At 48.0% G+C, this 27,647-nt stretch overlaps 1 protein-coding gene across 6 annotated transcripts in view; it reads left to right on the forward strand.

Annotated features, from left to right (window-relative positions):
- The window catches only part of ZBTB7C (zinc finger and BTB domain containing 7C), a 149,152-nt gene that overhangs the window by 54,765 nt on the left and 66,740 nt on the right, over nt 1-27,647 (forward strand). For all 6 annotated transcript variants that reach the window (XM_033086335.1, XM_033086334.1, XM_033086336.1 and 3 more), the window contains 2 exons: nt 3,295-3,391; nt 20,407-20,464. In XM_033086335.1, the coding sequence (XP_032942226.1) occupies nt 3,340-3,391; nt 20,407-20,464 (110 nt within the window). In that variant the 5' untranslated portion in view covers nt 3,295-3,339. The remainder of the gene's footprint in view (nt 1-3,294; nt 3,392-20,406; nt 20,465-27,647) is intronic.

Below are 27,647 nucleotides of genomic sequence, written 5' to 3' on the forward strand. Positions count from 1 at the left end.
GTTTAACTTCCACCATCTGTCTTTACCACTTCTGCCTTTCCTTACGTGTGTTCTTTATTTTTTATTTTTTAAAATTTGCTTCCTGGCTTCCAGTCCTCTTAGTAATGTGTTCAGCATGGACTATTAATATATCCCAACAGGAGCAACTCTACTTATGGTTTCGTTTTGGAGTAAGGATTAGGGAATTTCCCTTAGCCCGTAGGATGCTTCTCCCTGGGAGAGAGGAAGGTGTCCCTGCTCGTGACCCTTCCAACCCACACCATTCTGTGATTCTGTGAGCTGTGGCCCTTATGCAGTAGAATGCAGATTGGTACTAAGGGATTTTTTTTTTTTTTTTTGATAAAATATGTTTTGCTGTACTTGTCCAGCCAGATAATCACAAAAATACCTCAAGGAGAAAGAGAGATGGCATTCACCATCAGCTGGAGATATGTAAAATGCCATATATCACAAGATTGTCAGTGAAGCCACGACACTGGCAAAGCTTGGCAGAGGAATTTTTTGCTGGGGCTCATGATTTCCTTGCCTGGCTGGATAAAATAAAACCTGCCAAAGCAGCGGCAGCGAGCTCCCATCTATCTGTTCTCATACTCCCAGCCGCTTCTGCCTGAATTATTCATGCTCTGTAAGTGATCTGCAAACAGCTCCTGTGATCTCCCTGTGATCTGTGGGTATGCCAGACTCACCCCTGCTTAGGTCAGGGCATTTTCTTGTTTCCTTCCCCGCGGCAGGGAGTCTGTGGGAATCTCCAGATTCCTCACCGCCTCTTTCTGATTAACCCAGACGTGTATTTATTATTTACGTGGCAGGATTTGTTCTGCTGTCCCAGGCACACGGTATTATCAGTGGATAAGCAGGAAGACTCACTGCAAACATCTGTAGTTGTTGCTTGACAAATCCTGTTTGTATAAATAATATTAAGGAGCTGCAGTGGCTGTTGTAGAGTAAATACCCTCGTGACTGAAGGCAGCACTGCCAGCTTTTCACCTGTGTGTGCATCTCAATAGAGATTTACTGGGCTGTTTTACACACACATATATATACTTATAAAATACTTCAGTTTATTTTTTTAGTTTAATGGTCCCTTCCCACCCAAATTATTCTGTGATTCCAATATATATGTATATATGTTTTGTGGTTTTTTTTCCACAAGCACTTCTGGATTTATTTCAGCTTTAAATTTTTTATTTTCTGCCAATTTGGTCCTGGAAATAGGTTGGCAAAACCAGTGAGAAGTGCAGTTTATGGGCAGGTGATTGGCAGGTATTCCGTGTGCTCTGCTATCCATGTCATTAATGAAATAGGCTGTGGGCCCACCTCTTCCACCACATCCACCCCAGGTACGTGGTGGATCTGCCTCTGCAGTACCATCTACTTAACCACTCTTTATTTTGGGATGAGGACTGGGATGCTTCAGGAACCCACTGCCAGTGGAGATGCAGCTAATGCTCTGAGCAAGGACATGGGACCCCCTGGTCCCCTTCTCCAGCTGAGGGAGTAATTTGGGATAAAAAAAGCTTCATTTAGGCTACCTACTTTTTTACACTAACCCATAGGAGGACCTGTGCCTTGCTTAGGATATCCCTCACCTAGGACATAACCAGGATACAGTGAGTTTGTTAAAACGTCCTGTCTCTCTGCATTGTGGAAAGAGGATTTTCTATTAAACCTTAGGGAAATTACTGGCCTTGTTAACTAGTGTGGAAGTAATGAACCACAGCAGGGTGACTCGGGAGATTTGGGCCCTCGCTTCATAAGACTGCATTGTTTCTTCAAATGAGAGAAATAATTTAAGCAAACAAACGAACAAAGAATTTCTGGAAATTAAAGTACGGTACAAATGGGATGATTTGCTCATCCTCTGTTTAATAGGAGCGGTGCAGTGAACAATTGTGTGGTCGACCTCAGAAATCTATCCATGGTAACTAGTCACAGGAGAGAAAAATAGACAGCCTGCCACCAACTTGGTATTAAAGTTCTATTTTCCGTTTTTTCCACGGTTGCGGGCCAGTCAGGGACTTTCCATGAGCAGTCAGCACAGCAGAAATCCCCTTCTACTCCCTAGCAGCCATCTCTGCTCAACAACCAAAGGTGCTTTGTGTACTGGTTTTGGCTGTAGTGGGGTTTGGTCCCAGTTTTTGGTGAGATCAGGCTGGGGCAGACCCTTCCTGCCAAATGCACCCTGCTGAAACAGGGATAGAATCACAGGATGATTTGGGTTGAAAGGAACCTCTCAACCATCCGTGGGCAGGGACACTTTCCACCTGACTGGGTTATTCCAACCTGGCCTTGACCCTTCTACCCCATGGCCAAGGCGTGTTTGTTGTGGGGTCTGGTGAAGGAACCTCACCTTTGGTTTTGTCACCTCTACCAGGTGCTGGCTGTTGAATTCCTGATGGGTTTTGAGGTCTGTGCAAGCCCTGCATGACCCCAGTGGCTTTGGGCAGGTCCTGCAAGAGCCCAGAGGAAAGACAAGAAAGACACTGCCAGGCTGGAGTTCAAAAATAAATACAGCAGAAATACTGGGCCTTCAGGCTCGATGGTCTGTTCCTCAAAAGACAATTTTGGAAGGGATCGCTGTGCTTTTGTTCTTCCATTAGGCAGCTGAGGAGAGAGCATTGTTTTCCTCCCCTCATCCGTTCCCCTTGTAGGGGAAGAAGGAGGACTTGGCCACCCTGAGCCAAGCATCCCAGGGGACCTCCCAAAACAAAGGGCTGTGTGGAGGAGGATACATCATCCTGTCCCTGTCATCCGCTTCCCTCCCTTCACCCTGCCCCTGGCACGGCCGGACCCGCCCGGGGCTGGCGTGGTGGGGAGCACAGGGAGGGGAATGTTCCTTGTCTTCCTCCCTGGAAACATGGCTAACTTCTCCTTCCTCCAGGTTTACTGCTGCCTGTAGACTTGGCCAGGCAGCCCTGGGGTTTGCCTTCTGCCCAGGAAGGTGTGTGAGCCCTGGGATGGTGTGGCAGTGTGGTGTGTCCAGGTGCGGTGGCTTGGCTCCTGAGGAATGTCCTGTAGGTTCCTGGATGTGGATTGAAGCTCTGTGGACGCATCCCAGTGTGATTTCTCTCCTCTGTGCTGCAGGCATCCATCCTGATCTGCAGGGAATGGCTGTGAGTTGGGGAGCATCTCCTCAGCCACACTCCGTGTGACCCTTGAGTTAATTCCCTGTGCAGGAAAATGTGGCTGGCACGTGGAGCTGGAATGGTTTTGGTTTTTATTTTTTTAAATTATAGGTTGTGTAGGTTTATTTACAAATAACTGGACTAACCCAACCTATGTTGTTTTGCCTAGGCTCCAAGACTGACCCTGCTGAGAGCCCCTGAGATACTGAACTCTATGAGCAGAGACCACTTGACTGCACTCAGCACCTTTCAGGATCAGGCTCTAGGTAACTATTCTAATTCTCTGCCTTGATGATGGGGGAAATTTGCTGATCTGGGCCATACAGATCATCTGAAATGACATTCCTAGTTGTTTGTCCCATGAACCTGTGGATTTGTTTTTCCTGCTGAAGGTTGTCACTCTAGATCAGTGGCTTGGTGCTATGATAAAACCACTGATCCCTCAAACAGAAAGCTTCTGGAGGGGGAATTACAGAATGGTTTGTGTGGAAGGAACCCTAAAGGCCATCTAATCCAACCCCATTGTAATATTCAACTAGACTGGGTTCCTCAGAGTCCCATCCCACTAAACTTGAATATTTCCAGGGGTGAGGCATCCTGGAATTGCTGGATCACCATTCTGGTAATGGTCACAGCTCTTGTGCTAGGGAAGTTCTCCTGAAGTTGACTTGCAGAGAGCTGTGAAAACAAGCAATCAGTATATAAAAAAAATATTTTCTCTCTCTGTCAAAAGCAGTCAGAGGCTGAGAATACCAATACTTGTTGGCAAGGATGCTTGTTCAGATCCAGCTTTAAGAATTGATTGAAACCTACAGCTAAAGGAGCATGCTTTTTAAAATAAACCCAGCATCTTATTTGTCTGGGTTTACAGTAGCTTCATCCTCTCCTCCAGACTGGGTTGTGCCTTTGAGGAACTTTAAATCCTTGCTCCAAGGTGGATAGATGGAAATCAAAGAGCCTGTGGCCTGGCATTGTCTTGCTCTGCATCTTCATGGAGATGTGTCAGCTTGGTGCTTTGCCTAGGGGATGTGGGCAGGATTAGACCCAAGATTTGTGCTTTTATCCCAGCAAGGCCAGCTCAAACACAGAGCAGGGATTTGAGAGGTGAGGATCTCAGAGGTGGGTTTTAAGAGGAGTAAGAAGGAAGCCAGCAGGATGCTGGCTCCAAAGCACTGAGGATGAAGGATTTCCTGTAGGATTGACTTCCTGAGTGAGATGACGTTCCATACAAAATCCTCCATGCCGATAGAAGTATCGGTCAATAAAGGGTTATAATTTTTAACCTGATTTGCTGAGTTTTTCCCCAAGCCAATAAAAACATCTCCACACTGATTTCAGCAGAGGTTAAAGTCCAACTCTCAGATCAGAGGGCATGCCCCCTCTCCCAGGGCATCCTCTGTCCATGCAGGAACAGAGGGCTTTTCTCCATCCCTGCAGCTCTGTGTGGTGACATTTTCAGGACCCAGGCAGGAGGACATTGACTGGGTTGTTTCCTGTTTTGACAATCTCCATTTCAAATCCTCTGTAACACAGCTTTGTGCAGGGAATTAGAGCACCACATCCCATGTCCTCCTCCCTTGAATATTGCTTTGGGGAGGTAAGCTCATGTTTCCAGCGGGGAGGGAGAATACACAGGTCATGAAACAGGCTCAGAAAGTGAAGGAGAGGAAAATGAAGAATGAGAAAGAAGAAATGTGTTCACCATCAGGGCTGCAGTGCAATGTTTTTCTGTATCCACTCAGAATTTGTGGGAATGGGGTGCTCCCTCAGTGCCAAAAGTCATATGCTTTGTGTTTAAACTGCTGCTGTCAAAGCTTGGAGAATAACTAAAACAAAAAGGTCACAGGTCAAGTGGATGTTTTCCAATTGACCGGAGCTCAGTATAAATCCTGGGGAAGGAAATAACCCAACAAACATCTACCAGCCCTGTGTCTGTCCCCTGCTCTGGTGCTAGCTGCTGGTGGCAGGTCCTACTGGGACAGACCACTGTCAGACAGCTGCCTCAGCCTCCTGGAACAGTCCTTAGGCAGCATCTCCTCCCCAAGAAATTATTGTGCAAATTTCAAATCCGACAGGATTGGATCCGGATTTGACCTAGATCAGCAATTAGGAGAGTCAAGAGCATGAGAAGGTGAGAAAACACCTGTCTGTTAGGCACGTGGGCTGGAGGCTCATCCTAAGCCTCTGCAACACATCTTCAGCCAAGGGCTGGTGTTTGTTGCTCTAAATTCAGCAATTTTGGGTAGTCAGTGCTCCGGGGGGAACAAGTTTGTCTCTTCACATCACCCTTGTAAAGTCCCCCCCGAGGTCTCAGCGTGGCCAATTGCTCTTCCCCGAGCTGTAACCTGAAAATAGGGATAGATAAAGGCAAAGTGTTCTGGGAGCCATGCCAAGCCAAAGGCACTGAGTTGTTAAGAGATCCGTATCTCGATAACCGATTTTTTGCTCTTTATCAGCTTTTAAGAGAAAATATGGTGTTTGTGGGAGCAGATTGGGATCATCCTAAGGAATGGAGCTCTCCTTTTAGAATTTTATTGCTTTTATTACTATTATTTTAATAATAATAATAATAGTGTTTCTGCAGTGAAGCCATATATGAGAATGTTATTTGTGTAGGAACTGGAAATGAACCTGAAATGATCAGCGTATTTTTTAAAGGCACTTTACAAGTCATTTGGCATTGGAAAAGGTACAACTATCCATCAAAGCAGGGCTTGGGGATAAAATAATTAGAAATCACACAACCATAGCAAAGGAAGATTAGTGCTAAAATTAGAAGCCATAAAGTTGTTTTTAGATTAGGCTGGAATCTGGGCAGGCTGTTTTATTGTAGCCTGTTACTTTAAAAAATGTAAGGTGAGAGGTGTGAATTGTCTGCATTTGGTCATGTCCCAGTGGAAATGCTGTTGTGAATGTTAGGTGGGATGATCTATGAGGTGAATTTCAGGGAAATCCTTAGGGAATGGAGGTACAGTCCTGTGGGAATGGTGACCAGCTGCTGAAGGAGCTGGGTTCAGTGCTGACCTCTTCTCCCAAAGGGCGTCCCTGAAAGTTTGGTTTGCTCCTAGTTTTGTTTCAGGGTTGTAGTGGCCAAATACCCACATTGCATCCCGAAAAGGTGGTGGGATGGCTGGAATTGGGAATTTAAATTGTAATTTCCACCCACAGGTGGGGTGGGTGCTGTGATGTGCCCTTGGGGCCAGACAGTGACATCAGATGGGTGGAGCCCATGGGGCTTCATCACTTTGTTCTTGTGCTGGACCTGCTCAAGCTTGGATAGGAACGAGTCCTCCATCAGAAACAAACACAGCATTGATCAGAGGACAGACAGAGCTTGGGGTGTTCATCCTGGAGAAGAAAAGGCTCCAGGGAGAGCTCAGAGCCTCTGCCAGGGCCTGAAGGGAGTCCAGGAGAGCTGCACAGGGAAGCAGGAGGGGAGATCCAGATTAGATAGAAGGAATAATTTTTTTTTTTGTAAGAGTGGTGAGGCCCTGGCACAGGTTGCCCATAGATGTGGATGCTCCATGTATAAATCCCTTCAGGAAAAAAGGGTCTTGATACTAAAGCCCTTTTAGGTGTAACATGACCAATTGGTTGGAGGAAAGGGTCAGGCACATCCAGGTGTTTTCTCTGAGGAAGATGCTAAGTAGAGATCTCTTCACCCAGGGAAAGGTGATTTCTTCAGGGCTGATACCTTTAGATTTGGAGTGGGGGATTTCTGGGATAGAAACCTGAGCTTTGTGGGATGTGCTGCCTAAATGTGGACACAGTTAGGTGTAGCTCTTCCCCTGGTCCCAGCAGAGGTACCAAATGAAAGGGTCTCAGGTTCCCTGCTGGTTGGGAAGCAGCAGCCCTGTCGTGACCACCCACAGCATCTTTCCTGCACGTGCATATCCCGGTGCCTGCAGGGGAAAAGTGGAGTTGAGCAGACTGCCTGTTCCCCCCAGAACACTCCCTGCTGTGCCTGCAGCTCAGTGAAAGCAGGACAACTCCTCATCCACTCTTTGTAGCCCGAGAACAGAGCCTTGGAAAAGTCCGGCAGCGGGAACTTTACTAATTCCAACTAATGACTCCGAAATACTGACTGAGGGGAACAATTGCTCATCATCAAAAGTCTCAGACAAAAGAAATGCACTGCATTGTAATAGCAAACGAAGCTGAATTTGATCTGATGGAGCACCTTTCATATTCCAAGCGTTTCAAAGCCCTTGGCAGAGTAATGAGCTGCATGCTGACAGCGGGGCCACTGGACCAGGCTTTATGTGGCCAACAATAGCCAGCACAGTTGTTGGCAGAGACTGCTCGTGGTGAGAGAGGGGATGGATGGTGGCTGGCATGTTGGGCTTATCCTTTGCTTTCCTGGGGCTTTTTTGTGCTCTTGGATCTCTGGCTAGTGTTTGGATGGGCACTGGAGGTGACCAGGCAAGATGTGTTGGTCTTTCTTAGAGGTGGCTCAGAAGATGTAGATAGAATTTTTAGTAGGACCTGTAGTGAGGGGACAAGGGTTGGTGGTTTTTAAATTAAAAGCAGGGAGATTCAGACTAGGCATGATAAAGAAAGTCTTTATGATGAGGGTGGGGAGGTCTTGATACAGGTTTCCCAGAGCAGCTGTGGCTGCCCCTGGATCCCTGGAAGGTGTCCAAGGCCGGGCTGGACAGGGCTTGGAGTATCCTGGGATGGTGGAAGGTGTCCCTGGCCCTGGCAAGGGGCTGGAACTGGTTATTAAAGTCCTTTCAATGCAAACCATTTCAGGATTCCTATTAAAGAGGGGTGGAGAAACACGTTCAGACACACATGAGGATCCCTTGGTGCAGCTGAGAATAGACCTCGGCCTCCCAGGTCACCAGCCAGCCCTCTAATCTTGTGGTCCCCATGACAGTTTCATGAGGGCCCACATACAACTTCAGCTCTTTAATTTTAGCTAAGCCAGAATAGCACTGGTGCAGCTGTGAGAACAGATATCTTAACCCTCAAACTATTTCTGTGGCAGGGAAGTTTCTTGCCTGTTGCAAGGAAAGGAAAAGGTTAATTGCGTATTTTTTTCCTTGTTTCTTTCCTTTTTTTTTTCCAAAGAGGAAATAAATGTACGTACCCCACCCTAAGGGGACAGCACAAATCTGTCAGTCCTGGTCGGGTGGGGGCAGGCAGCTGGGCTGTGTTAAGGAAGTCACCCTGGGGAGGGAAGGGGTTCAGGGCTTGGGTGGGGGGCTTGGCTGCCTGCCCAGGGCTGCAGGCACAGAGGGGACTGTGGTCCTGGGCTGCACTGGACAAGGCTCTAATGCTGTCTGCAGAGCCCTGGAATCACAGAATGGTTTGTGTTGAAGGGACCTCAAAGCTCATTCAGTCCCAGTCCACCTTCCACTATGCCAGGCTGCTCCAGCCTTGGACACTCCAGGGATCCAGGGACAGCCCCAGCTGCTCTGGGCACCCTGTGCCAGGGCCTGCCCACCCTCCCAGGCAGCAATTCCTTCCCAATATCCCATCCAGCCCTGCTCTCTGGCACTGGAAGCCATTGCCTGTGTCCTGTCCCTGCATGCCTTGTCCCCAGTCCCTGTGCAGCTCTCCTGGAGCCCCTTCAGGCCCTGCCAGGGGCTCTGAGCTCTCCCTGGAGCCATGGGACTTGTGATGAGTTCATCTCACCCAGATTTGGAATAGAGGATCTGTACATAAGCCTGATTTGGAGGTAGAAAATCTGCTGAGGGGTGAAGGAGATGTCAGACCTTGTCCTGTGTGACCCAGGTCCTTCACTAACTCCTTCCTCCAGCTCCCTGCTAACCAAAACACCCGGATTCGATTCCAGCAGCTTTCCTGGAGGAACACACTGGGTTGGTGTTGGGTTTGCTGCATCACCCCCATCCCAGCAGTTAAGGGAGGGTGGGAAACCAAGCTGCTTTGGAAGCCTGGATCCTCCTCACTCCATCTGTGTTTCCGTGCACTCCAACTGGGTCGGGCTGATGCCATGGCAAGACTTCCTCTTGCAGACAGCAGTCTTGCATGCTGTCATCCTGCAGCAGGGGCTTGATGGTGAGCAGATGGATTTGCTTTCCTGTTTCCCTTCCTGTCAGCCTCGTGCTGAGGCTGGCCAGCCCTGCTTCTCAAGCAGGAATATCTCAAGAGGCCGGCTCAGCATCTCCATGATGACCCAACCTCGTGTAGGTGTTCTGTTTCCACTTCTGAATCAATTCTCAAAGGAATATATAAAGAACCAGCATTTTAAGTTTCTCTGGGAGAGGATTGCAATTAAAAAATGCACAGAGCCTATCCAAATCTTTATTCTTGTGGTTTTATATTGTCAGGGCTGGTGTGAGCAACCTGTGCTTATATTCTGAGCATAGTAAGAGGCAAATCAGCTCTGGGGGCTCACAGGGGACTGTGCTCAGAGGAGGAGCAAGGGAAGGTGGGGTTGATGTTGGTCCTGGTGGTGTGTTTGGGGTGGATTTACATCCTTACACTTTACCAGAACGATGTTTTGCCCATGGTTCTCATTTCAGCTGAATGTTGTGTTAGGTACAGGAGGGAAGACGTTGGGAGGGGAAGTGTTGGATTTATAATTCCAAGCCAGCACTGTGTGGTCCAGGAGAGCATCAGTGGAGCCTGGGTGCTGTTTCCCAGAGGAGGGGTGGATCTGCTGAGCCTGTGCATCCCTGTGAGGCTGCGGGACAATGCTGTGCCCAAGGGTGAGCCACAGCCCTGGGGCACAGGGGGCTCTCACTGCCCCCTCGGGCTCAGCTCCAGGGCAAGGGGCTCATCTGGATTCTGCCATACAGGTTTCCTTGCCTCCTGTCTGGGATTCACCACGTGTCTGAGCTTTTAATATCACTTCACTCTCCCTCCCTACATCCCATGCCCCTGTCCCAGATGTATTTGTTTAAGTGGCTTTAATTAACTTACATTTTCCTGTGCGTGACAGCTCCTTGAGGCTTTGGTAGCTGTTTTCTGTCCTTCCACAGTTGTCACTGACATGTAGCACTTTCCCTGCAGACCAGCTTTCAAGCCAGCCGTGTTTTTCCCCTGCTCTGTGGAATTATTTTAACATAGTGAAGGAAATGGTTTCCATGTGAGCATAGTTGCACACTCTCAATAGATTATTAGGTGTGATTTTCCTGATCCCTGCTGGTATCTACGGGGATTTTGAGCAAGGAGGCCAGAGTGGCATAGGATGATGGCTTAGGTCAGATAGATTTATCTTCACGAGTGACAAGACTGATAACTCTGGAGTGGCATGGCTACAGGTGTTATCATTTGGATGTCTCCTCAAGAGTGAAGGTTAATGTCTTGCCACTACTGATCCATCACAGTATTATCTGCAGGATTTACAGGTCTTCTCCTGCCTTTCCAGCAGCAGCAGGTCCAGTTTTCTGGAGTTCTGAGCTGTGTGCCTGCTCCCTGCTTGCAGCAGCTGTAGGGTTCACATTGGCAAGCCCTTGCTCTCATGGATTTGTTTGAACTCAAAGTCAGGGATGATTCCTGCTTGTCACTGCATAGTTTTATGCTTCCCCAGTGGGATGGAGTGGGGCAAGCCCAGTGCTCTGCCAAGGGACAGCATCACAGGATGGTTTGGGTTGGAAGGGACCTCAGAGCTCATCTCATGGACAGGGACACCTTCCTCTATCCCAGGTTGCTCAAAGGCATCGGGGATGTGAAGGCAAGACAAGCCTTGATCCTGCCTTCCTGATGATCACCCAAGAAATCTGACCAGGAGGATGGAAAAGAGCAAAAAGGGATTCAGATCTGAAGTAAAATCTCTTGAGGAAAAGAAAAAAAAAGAGCAATAAATCCAGCAAATTAAAATGAAAAGGCAGCTAACATGAGTGACAATTGTACAGCATCAGATAAGGCTGCATCCTGAATTCCAGCGGGATAGGAAATATGAAGCAAAAATCACTCAGGTGCTTCTAGATAGCGATAAGGAAAGCAATTCCCATTTACCGGTAGAAATAAAATAAGAGGTCGTGATAAACCCTCCATGACTAGACTGGATTAGGGCTCTGGCTGTGAAAATTCATTACAGGCATGCAAAAGAATGCGTATCGTGCCAGCTAAACTGACTACAAACACCATTTATTTGGAGAAGAGATGATTCAGTCAGAATAAATAGATTTCTTTCAAAGGGAAGGGAGGGTGACCTGACACAAATCTATATTCCTGCCTTGTCATTTATTATGCAAATAAGTCTCACAGCTCTCTAAGACATGAGGGATGAGTTTATGTTGGAGTTTTATGTTGGAGGAATGATCTTAAGCTGCTCCAAGGACTCCAGGGCCAGGCTGGGGTTTCTTGCACTCGGTGGCAGGAGCTGCTGATTTCAGGAGGGGTTCTGATGGCAGTGAGGGTCATGCAGCTTGGTCAGATGTTTCCAGATTTCCCATAAACAAATCTGTTCCTTCACATTTTTTCCTACTATTTGTGATGTTTTACTTAGGATTATTTAATTTCATTTAGATTTTTTTTATTTTTGTTCTATTCTATTCTATTCTATTCTATTCTATTCTATTCTATTCTATTCTATTCTATTCTATTCTATTCATAGAACACAGAATGGTTTGGGTTAGGGGAGACCTTAAAGACCTTCTAATTACACCCCCTGCCATGGGCAGGACATCTTCCACTATCCCAGGTTGCTCAAGCCCCCTCCAGTCTGGCCTTGGACACTTCCAGGGATGGGGCAATCACAGCTTATGTGGGAAATATCTTCTCTTGTATTTTTATAGTATTTTATTTTACTCTATTTGCCCATTCTCTGTAGGAATGACTGTATATGGGGGTCATGAACAGAAGGGAGCCTGTGGTGTATTATCTGTCCTTGTCTTCAGTTCTCTTTTTTTTTGGCATCAGCTCCTGTTAAAGCTGCATCACTCTGCTGGGCTCAGTGGAGCAGGACACATTTGAGGTTCAGACTCTGAGGTGGTTGTAGGTGTCTGCAGAAGCACTTAGCCTGATGTGCAGGGACCAAAACGTGACCTAACACCTCCTGTTCTAGCAATTACATCTCTCAGGATGCTAATTTTAGAAAGAGAATTGAGCTGGCAGGGGCCACAAACAGTGGATGAAACCCTGATGTTCCCGTTGGTGGAGAGAGGGCTGAGCCAGTGTTAAAAGAACAAAAGACAACAACAACAACAAAAATGAAAAAGTATCTCTAGAAGGTTTTTTTTTTTTTCCTGACAAGGAGGTTGTAATTAGTGTACTTGTGTTTTGGAAAGACTTCTGATGAATTGTGTGGTCCCAAATTATGTATGTGTGAACAAAGCTCCAGGGGGGGAATCCTGACCCACAAATCCACCAAGCTCCCATCTCTGAGATGGACTCTGAGCATGACTCAGGACAAGTGGGACTTCTCTCTAAGGCAGCATGGAAGTCAGGGGGATGCCTGGGGAGGAGAGGGATCCAGGTGGGACATTGTGCAGTTGTAGCATACACAGTGAACCTGGGTTGTAGCAAAAACACACTCAAAGGACTTCCCTAAATGTTTGGTCCTGGATCCTTCTCCATCAAAGCCACGGTATTTGCATGGATTTCTGTGTCCAGGGAGACTGGGGCAATAGATGGTTCCTGATGGGAGTAAAGGGGCAGGGTACAGGTCCTTGGATGAGCAGGAAGGACTGACCACCCAGCCTCTGCTGCAGCCTAGGGAGAGGGCAGTGCATGCTGGTGTCTCACTTCTCCAGGGATATTTTACACTTGTGTTTTGCCCTCAGCATTTCTCTGGTGCTGGGCTGGCTGGGTTCTTGCAGCGCTCTGGAGAGATTCTGCTAATGGGATCTGACCTGATGGCTTTGCATGTTTTAAGTAAATTAAACACAGCTGCTAGGAAAATCCAGTAACCTTAACAGCACCACGGCTCCGTTGTCTGCATTGTAATTACAGTGGCAACCGCTGGGAAGTTTTACTTTCTGGTTTATTTTTAAATAACTTCTGAGCCACCCTCTGATCAGCTACTTCATCCCCAAGTCGTGCCTGTCCTCTCCCAAGGTTTAACCCTTGCTGTATCTTTAAGCATCTGTCTGATCACACTTTCAGTCAGTCACAAAGGCAAGCAGCTGATTGCAAAAATCTACTTTTCTCCCCAAATATATTCTGTAATTTTGTGCTGAGGGAGAATTTTAAGCCAGAGCTTACAGGGTGCATGCAGACTGCAGACACTGAACAGAGTTTTATGGCTCCTGGGGAAGGGCAACTTAAAATATGCATATTTTTGTTATGCTTTAGCCAAAATCCTTTGTACCCCTGCAGAGAAATGGGTTTTCTGTCATAGTGACAACAGCAAAAAGACTCAGATTTATGTAGGAAGCAAAATTAGGAGCGTAATTAGTTTTTCCCTTGTCAACCCTTGAGTGCAGCCCATGCCTGCAAAAGCAAATGGTCACTATGGCACGGGGATGGCTGTGTGCTCCTTTCCCACATTAAAAACTCACACCGTAGGAGCTACATGGATTTAAATTTCTGAAGGACAAACCCTGTCCAGCCTGGCCTTGGACACTTCCAGATATGGGGCAGCCACAGCTGCTCTGGGAAACCTGTGCCAGGGCCTCAGCACCTTCATCATAAATCATGGCTCTGGCTACCCTTCATCCTGGAAGGATGGGATGAACTGTCTCACAGAGATCTGAGTGTACGTTTTCCAGCTTGTTTTCTAGCCTGATTCCTTCTTTTGTCATCCAGGCTACACAGGACGGGCAGATCCCAGCTCTGGTGCCCTGCTCTGCTCTCCCATCTGCTGTCAGCAGCACATTGTTGTGTGTCTGCCTTGGACAGCAAAGTGGGTGCCTGTGCTTGTGCTTTGGGTGAAAACGCTGCCTGAATGTGATTGAGGTTGTAAAGTTTATGAGATTCTGCATTTTATGGTAAATTTTAAATTGACACTACAATCAGGAGCATTAGGGTCTGTAAAGGAAGGTTGGTGTAATGTATTGCAGAGCACAAGGTGGTAATTTCCTCTCTTATATTGATCCTATCAACAGCAAAGAATGAAGCAGCTGTTTCTTGGAGGATTGTTTTTTTAATATGTTCATTTTATGTAATTTGTAGAATATTATTTATTATGTGGGGTTTTTCCCCCTCTTTTCTGCCTTTCCCCATTTCTAGAAGGGTGCAGCACTGTCTTGCCTACACTTCTCACCTGTAGATTTCAAAGCCCTTTCCAACCACAGCTGATACTGTTGTTTCCATTTTCACACAGGAAGGGGAAAACTGAGCGTTGGAGATTGGAAAGGATGTCAACCCAAAGATGCAGCCAGGTCATTCCTTCTTAGCAGAATCCACACACTCAGTTCTTTCCGAGCTGGGAGGGATGATCTGTCTCAGGGGCAGGGCTTTTTGTGCTGGAAGAAACAGTCCCTGGCAATAAAAAAAACCCAGCAGCAACCATCCCAAGCACTCTCCTAGGTAATGACATGTCCATGTGTGCCAGGGTATGGTAGTAATGCCTTTTCAGAGTACAGTAATTTCACGATTATAAGCCGCACCATTTGACTAAAATTTTGGTCCGAACCCAAAGTGCGGCTTATAATCAGGTGCGGCTTATATACGGACAAAGAATGAAAAGTTGCTGTTTTAGTTTGGAGGACAGGTGTCTGCTGAGAAAGGCAGGAACTTCTCTTTGAAATGGAGAATGTAAACCCCCTCCCTGCAAATTATTATAATTTTGAAATCAAGGGGCTTTCAGGCAAAGATATGGGAATTAGGAATAACAGTTCTCTTCTAGGGAAATTAAAATAGAAATACAGCACTACAAAGAACAAACCCCAAACCCTGACACAGTCAGAGTACAACCTGACACCCGTCAGTCAGGCAGGGTGTTGGCAGCAGTCCGATCCCATGGTGGCTGCATCCTCCTGCAGTGACAGATGTGGCTCAGCTGGAGCAGTGCTCCTGTACAAGGTGCAGTTTCCCTCCGGAGCTCCAGTGGGGATGTGGAGAAATCCGGTTTTCCTCTGGAATCCAGTGGAGAAAGGGGCTCCCTTAGTGTCCCAAACCCTCTGTTTTTATCTTGGTAAGAAATGTTGGGCTCTTCCCCCTGGCTGGAGCAACTCCCAATGGGATGCAGTAATTTTATCAGTCCCACAGTGGGACTCCATGGCCGTTAGCAGAAAGTGACTGGCTGGAGGAAGGATGGGTTGTGAAAAGATAAAGAACAATGCCCTGCCTGGTTTCAATGGATGGCCCATTAGCAGAATATTTTCTGTGGATATAAGGATCACTGCCCCCACCCTCAACAGATGGTGATAGAACAGATACCTTTTATCACACTCTGTATTGTAACGTGAGGCTTATAATCAGGTGCGGCTTATATGTGGACAAAGAAAAAAAATTGCCGACACTCAGAAGTGCGTCTTATAATCAGGTGCAGCTTATAATCATGGGATTTTCTGCAGGGGCATGGGTGACTTGGTTCCCAGGTTTCTAGAGGGAATCTCCAGGGCACTGCCTTGCTTGAGGCAACACAGGCTTTCAGTGGAGCTCAGGAAGAGTCTGGGGAAGTCAAAGACTCTTTAGAGCATGTGAAGGAAATGGGCAGAGGCCTCTGGGAGGAATTTGGGGGTCACCTGTGTGTGAAAGGAGATGTCAGATGAGCTCTTCCCCAGGCTTAGACCCATTACAGCTGAATCACAGCAAAGGTTGTTTTGGTTTTTTTATTATGTTTGGTTTTCATATATACCAAGAAGATTTAAAAAGAACTGATTGCAAAAGTCATGGGCATTTTAAAGTTACATTTGATGGTGATTTCTTGAAGATGCTACAATACAGCCTATTGTAGCAGCATCTGCTTCCCAGATTAACAGAGGGTTTGCAAACAGCACTTGGGAAGCAACCTCCAAGATTATTCCAAAACTGCAGAACAGATTTGGTGAATGATTTATTACATGGATTTGCATATCAGTTGTTCCTTCTCCTTTCTTTGTCAAACTTACTTGTTTCAGTCCTGTTATACAGAAGGCACACAAACTCTGGAACCGCCCTGGAAGTGTGGATGTGCCAGGATTGTGCTGCTCATCAGAGCAGAGGGGACTGAAAGTGCAGAGCAGAAGGGTATCCCCATCCCATGCTAATGGGTTTTATTTTGTAGCTGTTGAAACTTAGACCAGGAGCTGGAGATAGGCTGAAGTGGCAGATAAAAATTCTAACCTGGTGCCCAGATTTCTTTTAGAGTCAGTGGATGTTAGCCCAGTGGAGCCTGGAGGGTGTTTCACACCCCAGAAGAGATACTGAAGTAACTGAATGGCTCACCAAACACCCAAAATCGTGCCAACTGCATCCCCATGGGCTGCAGTAAGAGCTGGGGCAGCTACCACACAATTCAGCTGCTGGCCATAGGTGTCCATTTTTACCCTTGGACACATTGCTTAGTCTCCACCTGTCAGTCAGGAGGGATGCAGGTCCAGGATTTTGTCTGGTAAAGCCAGGCATGGGTCTGGGATAGCTTAGGGAGTCCATTGTAGCAATGAGAGCCTGCATTAAGGCAGCTTAAACCAGGATCTGCATGGGCACCCCAGCTGAGATGCCTCAATTGGAGCTGAATCCTACCTGGTGTGCCAGGGACTGGTGCAGGTTTATCAGGCTGTCTCTGGGGCTCACACCCTGGCCTGACACAGGGGAGGGCATGTCCATGGTCTGTGCTGGCTGTCAGTCCAGGACAATCCTGTGCTTCAGGTGAGCTAAATTCTAGCTGCTGGCTGGTCAGGGCTACAGCATGGTTGGCAGCCCAGGAAGTCCACTGGAAATATGTGAGTGGTTGTTCTGTTGAGGGCAGGGCTGTTCCCAGTGTAGGCACCCTGGAGAAATCTATATTGTCCTCAGCATGGACATGGACCTGTTGGAATGTCCAGAGATGCTGCAGGGCTGGAGCCCCTCTGCTCTGGAGCCAGGCTGGCACAGCTGGGGCTGCTCAGCTGCACAAGAGAAGGCTCCAGGGAGAGCTCAGAGCCCCTGGCAGGGCCTGAGGAAGCCTTAGAAGAAAGATGGGGACAAACTCAACAGGCTGTGCTGCAATAGGACAAGGGATGATGATTTTAAACTGAAGGGGAATCAATTTGGATCAGCTGCTAGGAAGATTTTTACAATGAGTGTGGTAAAACACTGGTACAGGTTACCCAGAGAAGCTGTGGATGCCCCAGTCCTAGAAACATTCAAGGACAGGGCTCTGAGCCACCTGGTCTAGTTGAGGATGTCCCTGCTCATGGCAGGGGGTTGAACCATGTGGCTTGTAAAGATCCCTTCCAACCCAAACCGCTCAGTAATTCTGTCATAAGGGCTGTTTCTTCACATGGGCTTGACCTCAAGGGCAGGACAAGCGTTCCACATCACCAGTTTATTTGGCAATCATCTTTCCCAGCCCAGCAGCTTAGCCCAGGCAGGTGATGAGGAGGTCAGTGTGCTGAAGGGAGGCACAAGCTCCACTGCTGGCAACACGTGTTGAGAGGAGCAGCCCTGCGAGTGAGCTGATGTGGCACGTCAGTGATGTGCTCAGGGAGGGTAATTAGAAACCTGGATGTCATCTGCAGGAGGGCGTGTTCGAGTCATTCTGCAAACCGCCCCAAGAAGCTAAAAGGGACCTTGTGGCTGAAGGGGAAGCCACAGGCAAGCGTGGTTGATTTGTAGCTTCTCATCGCACGTGCGTTTTGGGAATGGGGGAATGAAGCCTGGGCTGCCCTCAGCAATGCCCAGCCTATTTTGGAAATGGCTACGAGAGCACCAGGGCATCTTCTGGTTCAGAGGGTGGGTCATGAGTGTGTTTATTCACAGACACTCTTCTTGGAGGGTCAATGAAACTGTGATTCAGCTTCAGCCTTTTCTTAGCCCAGGAACTCCCATTTATTGCACCCTGAGAATTCTTCTGTGCCTCAGTGATTTGAATGATTTTAGGTGGAATTGTAGAATTGCAGAATAATTTAGGTTGGAAAAGTCCCCCAAGACCATCGAGTTCAGCCATGCCCCCAGCTCTGCCAAGGCCACCACTGCCCTGTGTCCCCAGGTGCCACATGCACAAGGCTTTCAATTCCCTCCAGGGATGGGGAGTCCACCACTGCCCTGGGCAGCTGTGCCATGGCTAGACAAACCCATTCTGTGAAAAATCTCTCCCCATATCCGATCTCAACCTGCCCTGGCACACCTTGAGGCTGTTCCCTGTTGTGCTACTGCTTGTGAGAAGACACCAACCCCACCTGCCTACAGCAAGGTGTTGCATTGCAGGCTGAGCTCGCCTTGCTCTGGGGAGCAACTTCAGTGAAGAACCTGCAGAGAGAAGGAGACTTTAGGTAGAAGTTAGAGCTGAAGCCCATTTCTCAAGGGAAACGTGGTGCCAGCCCCTGCCCTGGTGCTGGGGGGAGGTTGTGCATCAACCTATAAGCTGAGTTCATGAGTTCTGCCATGAAGCCAGGATCCACTGCAGGATTTCTGCAGCCTCCCCTGTGAATTTTGCCCTAAACAGAGACAAGGGTGGTGGCCCAATGTGGGCATGGTGACAGCAGCCTGCATTGAGCTGTTTGCCCCCTTGCTGATCACTTTTGGCTGCTGAGTGGCAAACAAGCCACTCGTCCTCGACAGTGGTGGCTCCTTGTGAGTTAATGATCTGACAAGGGCCCTGGCTAAGGATGGAGGTTATGCTGGAGGGTAACAGCAGCTGGATGCTCTTGAAAGTATGTGGACTCATTGGCTGCAGGGAAGTCCTGTTCTCAGGGCTGATCATGGCCCTGGGCTGGTCTGCAGCCGCTCTGTGCTGCACCACTCACGTGTGCTGCATGCATTGAATGTCCTCAGACTGCCTGTCCCCAGGCTGGTGGCTGTGGACACAGGAGAAGGAGAATTAGAGGCCATCACAAAGGTTACCCTTCATGGTTTTGCTCTGTTCCTTGAGTGTATGTGCAGAGCAGTAATTTACCAGTCTAATAGCTTGGGTAGGGTGGTCAGAGCCTGTTGGTTTCTCCATCCTGGGATGGTTATCCAGGTGTCAGCCTGACTTGGAAAATATTGTTGGCACTTTCCCATGAAAATTATGAGAAGTAGAACCTCATAAAGGTTGAATCAAGATCAGTGGCTCTGTCTAAAATCTAGGAGAGGGATTCCAGCTGCTTTCCTGGGTGGTGAATATTGGGAAATAGTGCTGGTGGACCATGCACTAGCAAACCCATTCAAGGGCTGCCTGGAGAAGAAAAGGAGGTGCTTGGGTGATTGTTTCAGTCAGGAACCTCTTGGGGAACCTGGGAAGAAAGGGCAGTGTCTCCATCTCCAGCTGCCCAACAACAATGTCAACAAATGTCTCCTTGCCTTGGTTTCAAGCTTTTCATGTAAAATGGAAAGGCTGCACACAGTGAGTGGCTGTTCCTTGCTTTGCACATAACCAAGCCTTGGCAGAGAGATCCCATTTCCCTTGCAGCTTCCATGAATAGGAGGGAACCTCTTGACCCTGGCTAGGACTCAGGTACAAGCCCAGATTCAAGGACAGGTGTGAGCCAGTGGTGCCATTTTAGGGGAAATACCCTAGATTATGGCTTCTTTGGCATGCAAACCCTGCATTTCCGTCTGACTGCTGGGCCACAGGAGCATTTTCCAGCTGATCACTACTGCATCATATGTTCCCAGCATTGCAATAGCCCCAGTGTCCTCTCTGTCCTCACCCAGGAGAAGGCCTGAGCCAGCCCCCTAAATTGTCCTAGGGGTCACTATTGATATGGTAGCTGCCTGCTGGTGAGGGTCTCACACCTTGAGATCATTCTGAAGTGGAGTAAAGCACCCCAAAACATCCTTATGCCAATCTCCTCTGCTTTTATGGGCAGAGTTGGGAGGATGCCAGTCATACACCTTCCATCTCTGCGCCCCAGCACTTGTGGGATGTGGATTTGTTGTGGATTTGTACTACTGAGCTGCCACTGGTAACTGAGCTGTGGGTGTAGCAAGCCCCAGGAAGCTGATAATCCTGAGGGGCCAAGGTGTAATGTTTATCTGGGGGTGGGATGGGTGAAGCAGCCCAAAGCTGCTCCGCTGTGATCCGTGCCTGGGGTGTTCATCTCCCAGCTGTCACTGGAGATGTGATACGGTGGGAGGATGGGGTGGGCTTGCACCTCCGTGGCACGGTGTTGCTAGGTGATGTTGTGATACAGGGAAGGGTGATGAGCCGAGGAACTGACCGTGGGAGCACATGGGAGAGCAGGAACAGGCCTGGCTCTGTGTTTTCTCTTTGTCCCAGCAGAGGCTTCTCCAGAGCTGGCCCTTGTTCACTACATAATCAGTCCTGGATCTGATGCAGAATTTTATTTTCTGTTTTTTCCTCTCTGTTTTTCCTCAGGAAATGATCAGAGGAGCGAAAGGAGCATCACCATTTTGAAACAAAACCAAGGGTACTGGTGAGTACACACTTGGGGTGAGCTTCGTGGGGAGAGCTGGCAAGCAGGATGCAAACTGGGGAGAACAATGTGGTTCTCGTGATACCTTTCTGGGGTCTTGGGGTTCTGATCTGCCCTTCAGTTATTGAGATTTCCCGTGGGAGAGGAGGTAGTTTGCTGTGTTAATGGATCAGCACAAATCATCTTTACCACCACCACCACGATTCTCTGCTGCCGTCAACGACTGAACCTCTAATTGCTCTTCCTGTAAATCTGTGGAAGATGCTCTCATCAATATGTGTGTTCTCAGAGCTGAGTGCTGGAAGGAGCAGGCAGCAGATATGCTGGCAGCTGCACAGGAGTGCACCAAGCAACAATATTTGTTAATGCTTGGAGTGCTTTTGGCTGTTGTTGTGCTTGGCCCCATCCAGACCCAGTCACGGGGCTGCGAGCTGGGTGGCATTTCAAGGTCCTCTCCAGACCTGTTTTCTGCAGCTGTCACACAGGAGGCTGTGACTTGGATGTTTGCCTGGAGATCTTGAACAGGAAGAAAGGAGAATCCTTTTTTTTAATCATCTGAGCTGGTTCAGATATGCCAGAGCCAGACCCTGAGCTGATGTTTTTGAACTGAGATATTTTACATTGTGCCAGGTGGGAGGCTGAGGTGTTTTTCACCATCTTGTTGTGAGAAACTTCCTTGTTTACACTGGCCAAACTCTCAGCAGAGCCATGCTGTGAGCCCCCACAGGTTTCCACACCTCAGGGACCAAATTCCACATATTTCCTCTGTACATGCATGATGGATGCTGAGTAGCATCTGAGTGCTGGGCTATCACAGAGCTGTAGAACTGTGGTTTGGGGTGGAATTGGCCTTTAAAGCTCATTTCATTCCAACTCCCTGCCATGGGCGAGTACACATTCCACTGTCCCAGGCTGCTCCAACCCCTGTCCAACCTGGCCTTGGACACTGCCCAGGATCCAGGGGCAGCCACAGCTGCTCTGGGCAACATCTGCCAGAGCCTCACCATCCTCATCACAAAAAATTTCTTTCTTACACAAAACCTTGCATCTCTGCTGAAGCCTGGACTTCAGGAGCAGTGCTAGTGGAGCTTGGATGATGGGGAGATGCAGATTTTTAAGACACACCTCAACTCCTGTAGTACAGTTTGAGTAGATGAAGGGGGAAACTTACACAATGTGGTTTCAGGAAGCAATCTTCAGACATTTAAAAACATAGGGGCCCTTTATAGTTAGTGGAGATGTTTTTATCCCTTGTTACATCTGATCTAGTTTGGGCAGCATCCTCTAGTGAGGATGAGCAGAAGCCTGTCCCTCTTCTCTGGCTGCAAGAGCAGCCCAGGTGAGGGGAGGGTGTGTCTGCATGGTCACCTCCTGACAAGGAACAAGGGAGGGTGCTGAGACCCTGTTTTCCCTCAGCACCCCTGCCAGCTGAAAGGCTTGAGAAGGGGAGCTTTGCTCACACCCCTGACTCCAAAACAGGTTCTAATCAGTGCCTGGAGCACAGACTAAACCCTTTCTGTTTCCCACACCTCCTACAGCTTCCCTGCTGCCTCTCTGCAATCAGCTAGAAAATAAACCCAGATTGTTCCTGAGTACAGCAACTCCTTCTCCTGTAAACAGGGCAACCAGAAGGCTAGTGGCTGCAGAGCTGAGTGCTGTCAGCCTGGGGTGGTGGGCATGTTTCCCCACCCCAGGGGCCTCTTCCACCCATCTGCTCCCGAATTCCAGCTGTGTTTCCCCCCCCATGCCCCCCAGTCTCCTGGCAGAGATGGGAGGGCCAGTGTGTATCAAAATCATTGGGTATTTCATCATGCTGGCTTTCCACCAGTGGGGGTTTGGCCCCTTGAGCTCCAGCAGTCCTGAAGTGATCCAGCTTATTAAACATCCGTTTGTGCTGTCTTTAGCATTAAATAATTGGTTCCTAAGCATATTTGAGTTGGAGGGTATCTGATAATCCTGTGAACTATCCATCAGGCTCCATTATCTCTGCACTCCTGCACCAGCTGCCTTGTGTCAACTCTGCCTGGGGTTTACAAATAGATTTTGTTTTTCCTGCAGTTTTGCTTCTTTTCTTCTTTCTCCCTCTCTCAAAGGAGCTGTTTCAGGCTCCTTAAAAATGTGTGCAGACACCCCCGTCAGCATCTTTGTGCTGACTGGTGAGTGATGGGTCCCATCCTTGTGCTGCCTCTGCTCCTGACAGGGTCCCCAAGCAAAAACTCCTCATTTGCCTCGAAAGGAATAGAATTGTTGTCTTGACTGAAAGGATTTCCACCTGCAAACAGATAAATCTTCACGTTGTTTGAGTTTTCTTATTGGCTCAGAGGATTTGTAGCGTGCACAGTGATGACTTGTCAGCTGCCCTCTGGCAGACCAGCACTGCACCACCCACCTGTGGGGCACAAACCGTGTGTGTCCTGATGGTGTTTGAGTAAGGATGCTCCAGAGGGCTCCCAAAAAGCTTCCTAGCCAGGTGGGTAATGTGAGAGCTGACAATAGAAGAAAAGAATGGAAATGGAAATGGAAATGGAAATAAATAGAATAGAATAGAATAGAATAGAATAGAATAGAATAGAATAGAATAGAATAGAATAGAATAGAATAGAATAGAATAGAATAGAATAGGTTTGGATTGGAAGACACCTTTAAAAGACATCATTTCTAATCTCCCTGCAATAAGCAGGGACATCTTCAACTAGACCAGATAGCTCAAAGCCCTGTTCAGTTTTTATCATATTATTTTTGGTACCTGTTGCTGCTACTGCCATTCCAGCTGTGATAGAGATGCTCAACATCCTTCAAAAATCAGGCTTGTGCTCACCTCTCCAGGTCTGCAGCATCCTGGAGGAGGTGGATGGGTTGGAGGTTATATCCTTGTGGATCTGATTTGCTTTTAGAGCTAATCCTAAAATTTCACACACCAGGGCCAGGGCCTGCAGTTGCATATATTCCCATTTTACAGGAGGTGCCGCTGGATGTTTTACCAGTATCAGGAAAGGCATAGCTGGGTTTTACTTATGCAAGATGAACTTCTTCCTTTTTATATAACTTAAGAAATGTTTTTCCCAGTGAAATGTTGGGGTTACCAAGGCTGGTCTCAGGGTGACAGGATGGGATTGCAGGTCATACCAGGGTATAGCACTGGGGCAGGCAGGAGGAGTCAGAGAAACAGGACCTGTCTCTCTTACAAACATCTTCCCATGTAGTCTGAACACTTGTTTTCTGACTTGTTCTAGAGGCATCTTTTGCTCCTAGGGTACAAAACATGCAAGGCAAATTCCAGCAACTTCAGTCCATTTAGGAACTCTCCAGCTTGTACATTAAATTTTACCCCTGCGTTTCCAGATTGCCCTTTAAAATTCTTTTTCCTAGTTCTAACTTGTCAAGAGGAGATTGATAAGAGGAGATTAATATTCTAAAATAGCCACCTGGTACTTGTATAAAAACATGTTGGTGTGATTGTCTGAAGGACAAAAACCTGGTATTTTGTACCGAAATATGTTTGCTTTTGCAATAAGTTTTACCTTGCATCCCTGCCCTGGGTCCAGTGTATTGTTGGAAAGGATCCATCTCTTAAGTGAGCTTGCAGTATAAAGAGAAAAAAAACAGGGTGTGGAAAAAAACGTATAAACAGGATAAATTATTATGGAACAGGGTAAATTATTATGGAACAAGAGGCACTAATTCTGGTTAACACATGGAGGAGACTGATGCTGGATGGTGTAAATTGACCCAGCAAAGTCCACATGCCTTCAGCAGAGGCAGGGACCTGCTTTTCTAAGACATTTGCAGCATTCTAAAAGCCTACAAATTCTGCTTGTCCAGAAGACGTGACAGCGCTCCGGTGTCACTGTAAGACAAAAACCTCCCCGATTCCTGCGCCTGTGCCCTAATGTCATTACCCCCCTTCTTTTGCAGATCCGCATAATGACATTCATGGTCACACACGCACACAAAAAATACTTTATATAAAGAAAATGAATCTGGCTTCAGCCGGCTCTCGCCTTCTGCTGCGCTTACCTCCAGACCCCAGCTCGCCCAGGGTGAAATGAAAAGGGGAGTTAATGTGGCGGGGTCATTTCTCACTGCTGAATTGGTCAGCCGTCTACGGAGCCAATTTCTGCAGCTTTTCAGTGGCGTGGCAGACCCCTGGGTAATATTTGCCTGAATAGAGCCCTAAGTGTTTAAGCTGTATTGCTAGGAATGGCTGTTTTATCCTATGCATCTGAGATTTCAACTCATCAGACATGAAGCAGGTCAAGACTCTCATGCCATTGTGTGCATTATAGCGAACAGAACAGAATATGCTTGATAAAAGGGAGGACTTAAAAGAATTGCTTCTTTAGACCTGAAACTTTCAAGTCCCACAATGCATCAAAGACCCCTCGTATAGACTTTGAAAGGGGTGAAAGGCATTACCTAATGTTTGGAGGAAATGAATAATAAAGCATCCCAAGTGCCTGGAAACTAATTTAGGAGTGCACGCTGCACTGTATTGCCTCTGCTGGATTTGCTCCCCAGAAGAGTTGCTAACAAAAGGTTTAAAAAATAAAATAAAATGACGTTTGGCAACCAACTTTTCTGCCTTGAAATGCCCCCTTTTTTGTAATGTTTCCTGGTAAGAGTTACTTATGAAAAGATGAAATACAGCCTGTGCTGCAAACACCAGGTCTCAAATGAATCTCAGGAGCCTGCAAGGTTTCCCACCATTCTCCTCCCCACCGCAGCCTTTTGTTCTTTCATGTTGAAAGCAGTGCTTGCAGGATGCTTGCAGGATGCCCAGGCACTACCTGCTCGTAGAGTTTAGTCATATCTTAGGAAAAAAAGAGAAAAAAATCAACCTATTTCTGTGGCCTTTGCTTTTGTTCCAGCAAAACCGCCTTTGTGTAAAGCTGGGGCTGCTCTGTTGGTGACCTGTGGCTCCCTGCAGCTGGATCTGGGAGCTGGGTACCCTGCTGAAGGTGCCAGCTGTGTTTCTGGCATCCCCACAGGTGCTGGAGGTGCTGTTTGGAGCCTCAGATATTTATTGTAGAGTCACAGGTTTGGGCTGGAGAGGACCTTAAAGCTCATCTAGTTCCAAGCCCTCTGCCATGGGCAGGGACGCCTTCCACTAGACTAGGTTCTTCTAAGTCCCCATCCAGCCTGGTCTTTCCAGAGGTTTCCTTCCATCGCTGCTTCTGAGGTGCACTGGCTCCTAATGCAGTGGTCTCCAAGGCTCCCATGGGATTTGGGAGCTGCAGAGTGGGTTCAACCTCTGCCTTGTGTCATGAGATGGGAGTGGCTGGGGGGACATCCACCCCATTGGGATTGGTGGGAGAGGCTGATGGCTCTGGGATTCAGCAGAGAGGAGGCTTTGTTTGCAATGATAACCTGATTCAGAGCAGAGAATCAAACCTTGGCATGCAAACTTTCTTCAAATCCCGTGAAGTGTTGGGAGATGAGGACAGCTGGGCAAGGATGTTTGGGCAAGAGGGGCTCTGCTGTCCTGCTTGCCCTGCCCTTGCCCATCCCCTCTGCCTGTGCTTGTCTCACTGGGCTCTGCTTTCACCATCTAAGGAGATAAGTTGAATTTGAGTGCTTTCTTACCTGCTTCTCCCCCAGGCCATGTTTAATTGAGGGCAGGAGGGCAGGCAGGAGTGCTCAGGCAATATTTACAAGAAGAAGGGGATGTTAATGGACCAGCAGGACTGGACGAGTGGGGGATGGAGGGCATGGGCAGTGGTGGTGGGGGCAGTGAGTTTCCCACTTCCCCTCTCTCCTCCCCTCCTTAGTTACCAGAGATGATTAAAACCTCAGCTTTGTGTTCAGAAGAGTTAAATTTGGACTTCTACCCCCATAAAACTTCTGGTGCTGGGACTACTGCTTTGGTGGGACCTTCTGTAGTGGGAAAACAATGGAATATTGGGATGGGGGAGGATGCCTGTGAACTACCAGTCATTGCAAGATTGGGGGAAGTAGAACATTTAACAAAATAATGTTTTATTTTATGACAGCTCAGCCCAGCAGCCTTGTTAGGCTGGGACCAGTTGTTTTAGTTATCACTTATCAGGGAGGCAGTGGATGCCCCATCTGTGCCACATTGGAAGGGACTTGGAGCACCCTGGTCTAGGGGAAAGTGACCCTGCCCATGGGAGGGGGGTTGGACTAGATGGTCTTTAATAGTTCCCTTTCAGCCCGAAACATTCCATGTTTTTGTGGATCTGTTTGGCATTTCTCCATGGCACCCTTCCTGACCAGAGTGTGTGTGCAGTTTTTGGTTCAAGGCACTGATGGTCTCAGCCACAAAGCCCAGCTGGGTGGGCAGGGCACAAGAAGTGGTGTTCAGGGGTGACACACAAGTCCAAGCTTTTCCACCACCTTTTTTCCTTAACACTGGGGAGCCAGGTGACAAAACCCTGACCCATCTTTGACAAAACAATAATCAGAAACCAGGATAATTTCTCATGGAAAGGAAATGTGGCAGTGCTGTGAGGGGAGTCTCACACTCTGTCTTAATGATACATCAGTGTCCGGGGACTTTTTAGTCTTGTGCTTGGGTTTTATGATCCATATTACTTCGCATTTAATTTTTATTGCTTGGCTTTAGTTTTGATACAGTGCTGGAAGCACCTTGGTGGGCAGGGATGGCTCCCTTAGCACGGGCTGTCACCTTGTGGCTTGACCCACATTTCAGGGAGGAGCAGAGGGCTGGATGTGGGCTCGACAGCCCTTTATGTGGTGACACCCCTGCCTGTGTCAGCCTGCCTGCCAGTGTGCAGGCTGAGAGAGAAGTTGATCTTGCTGATCAACCCCTGGGCTGTACTGCTTTCTTCTGGGCTTCAAGCAAAGCGTGGCAGGACATGGTCTTTTCCCCTGCAGAACATCTCATTCAGGGGGTCTGTGACCCATGATTGGGTTCCCAGGACATTGCTGAACCAGGAAAACCCGGTGAGGCATTGCTGCTGGCTGGCCCTGGTTTCTTCCTCCCAGCAGATCAGGTAAGGTTTGCTTCTCTTCCATGTGGGTCACCCTTGCTGTAGTTCTGCTTCTGGTTTGCTCCCCACTGCAGAGGGAAATGAAATCTCTTCTAAGATAATTCTGATAGATAAAGGTAGTAAAATGTGGAAAACTGTGAGGTTCATCTGGGAAACTTTTAACTCTTCAGGAGCACAGGGGGTCAGCCATGCTCTCCTGAGCTGGACCCTCA

The sequence above is a fragment of the Catharus ustulatus genome, chromosome Z (assembly GCF_009819885.2).
Source record: "Catharus ustulatus isolate bCatUst1 chromosome Z, bCatUst1.pri.v2, whole genome shotgun sequence".
NCBI lineage: Eukaryota > Metazoa > Chordata > Aves > Passeriformes > Turdidae > Catharus > Catharus ustulatus.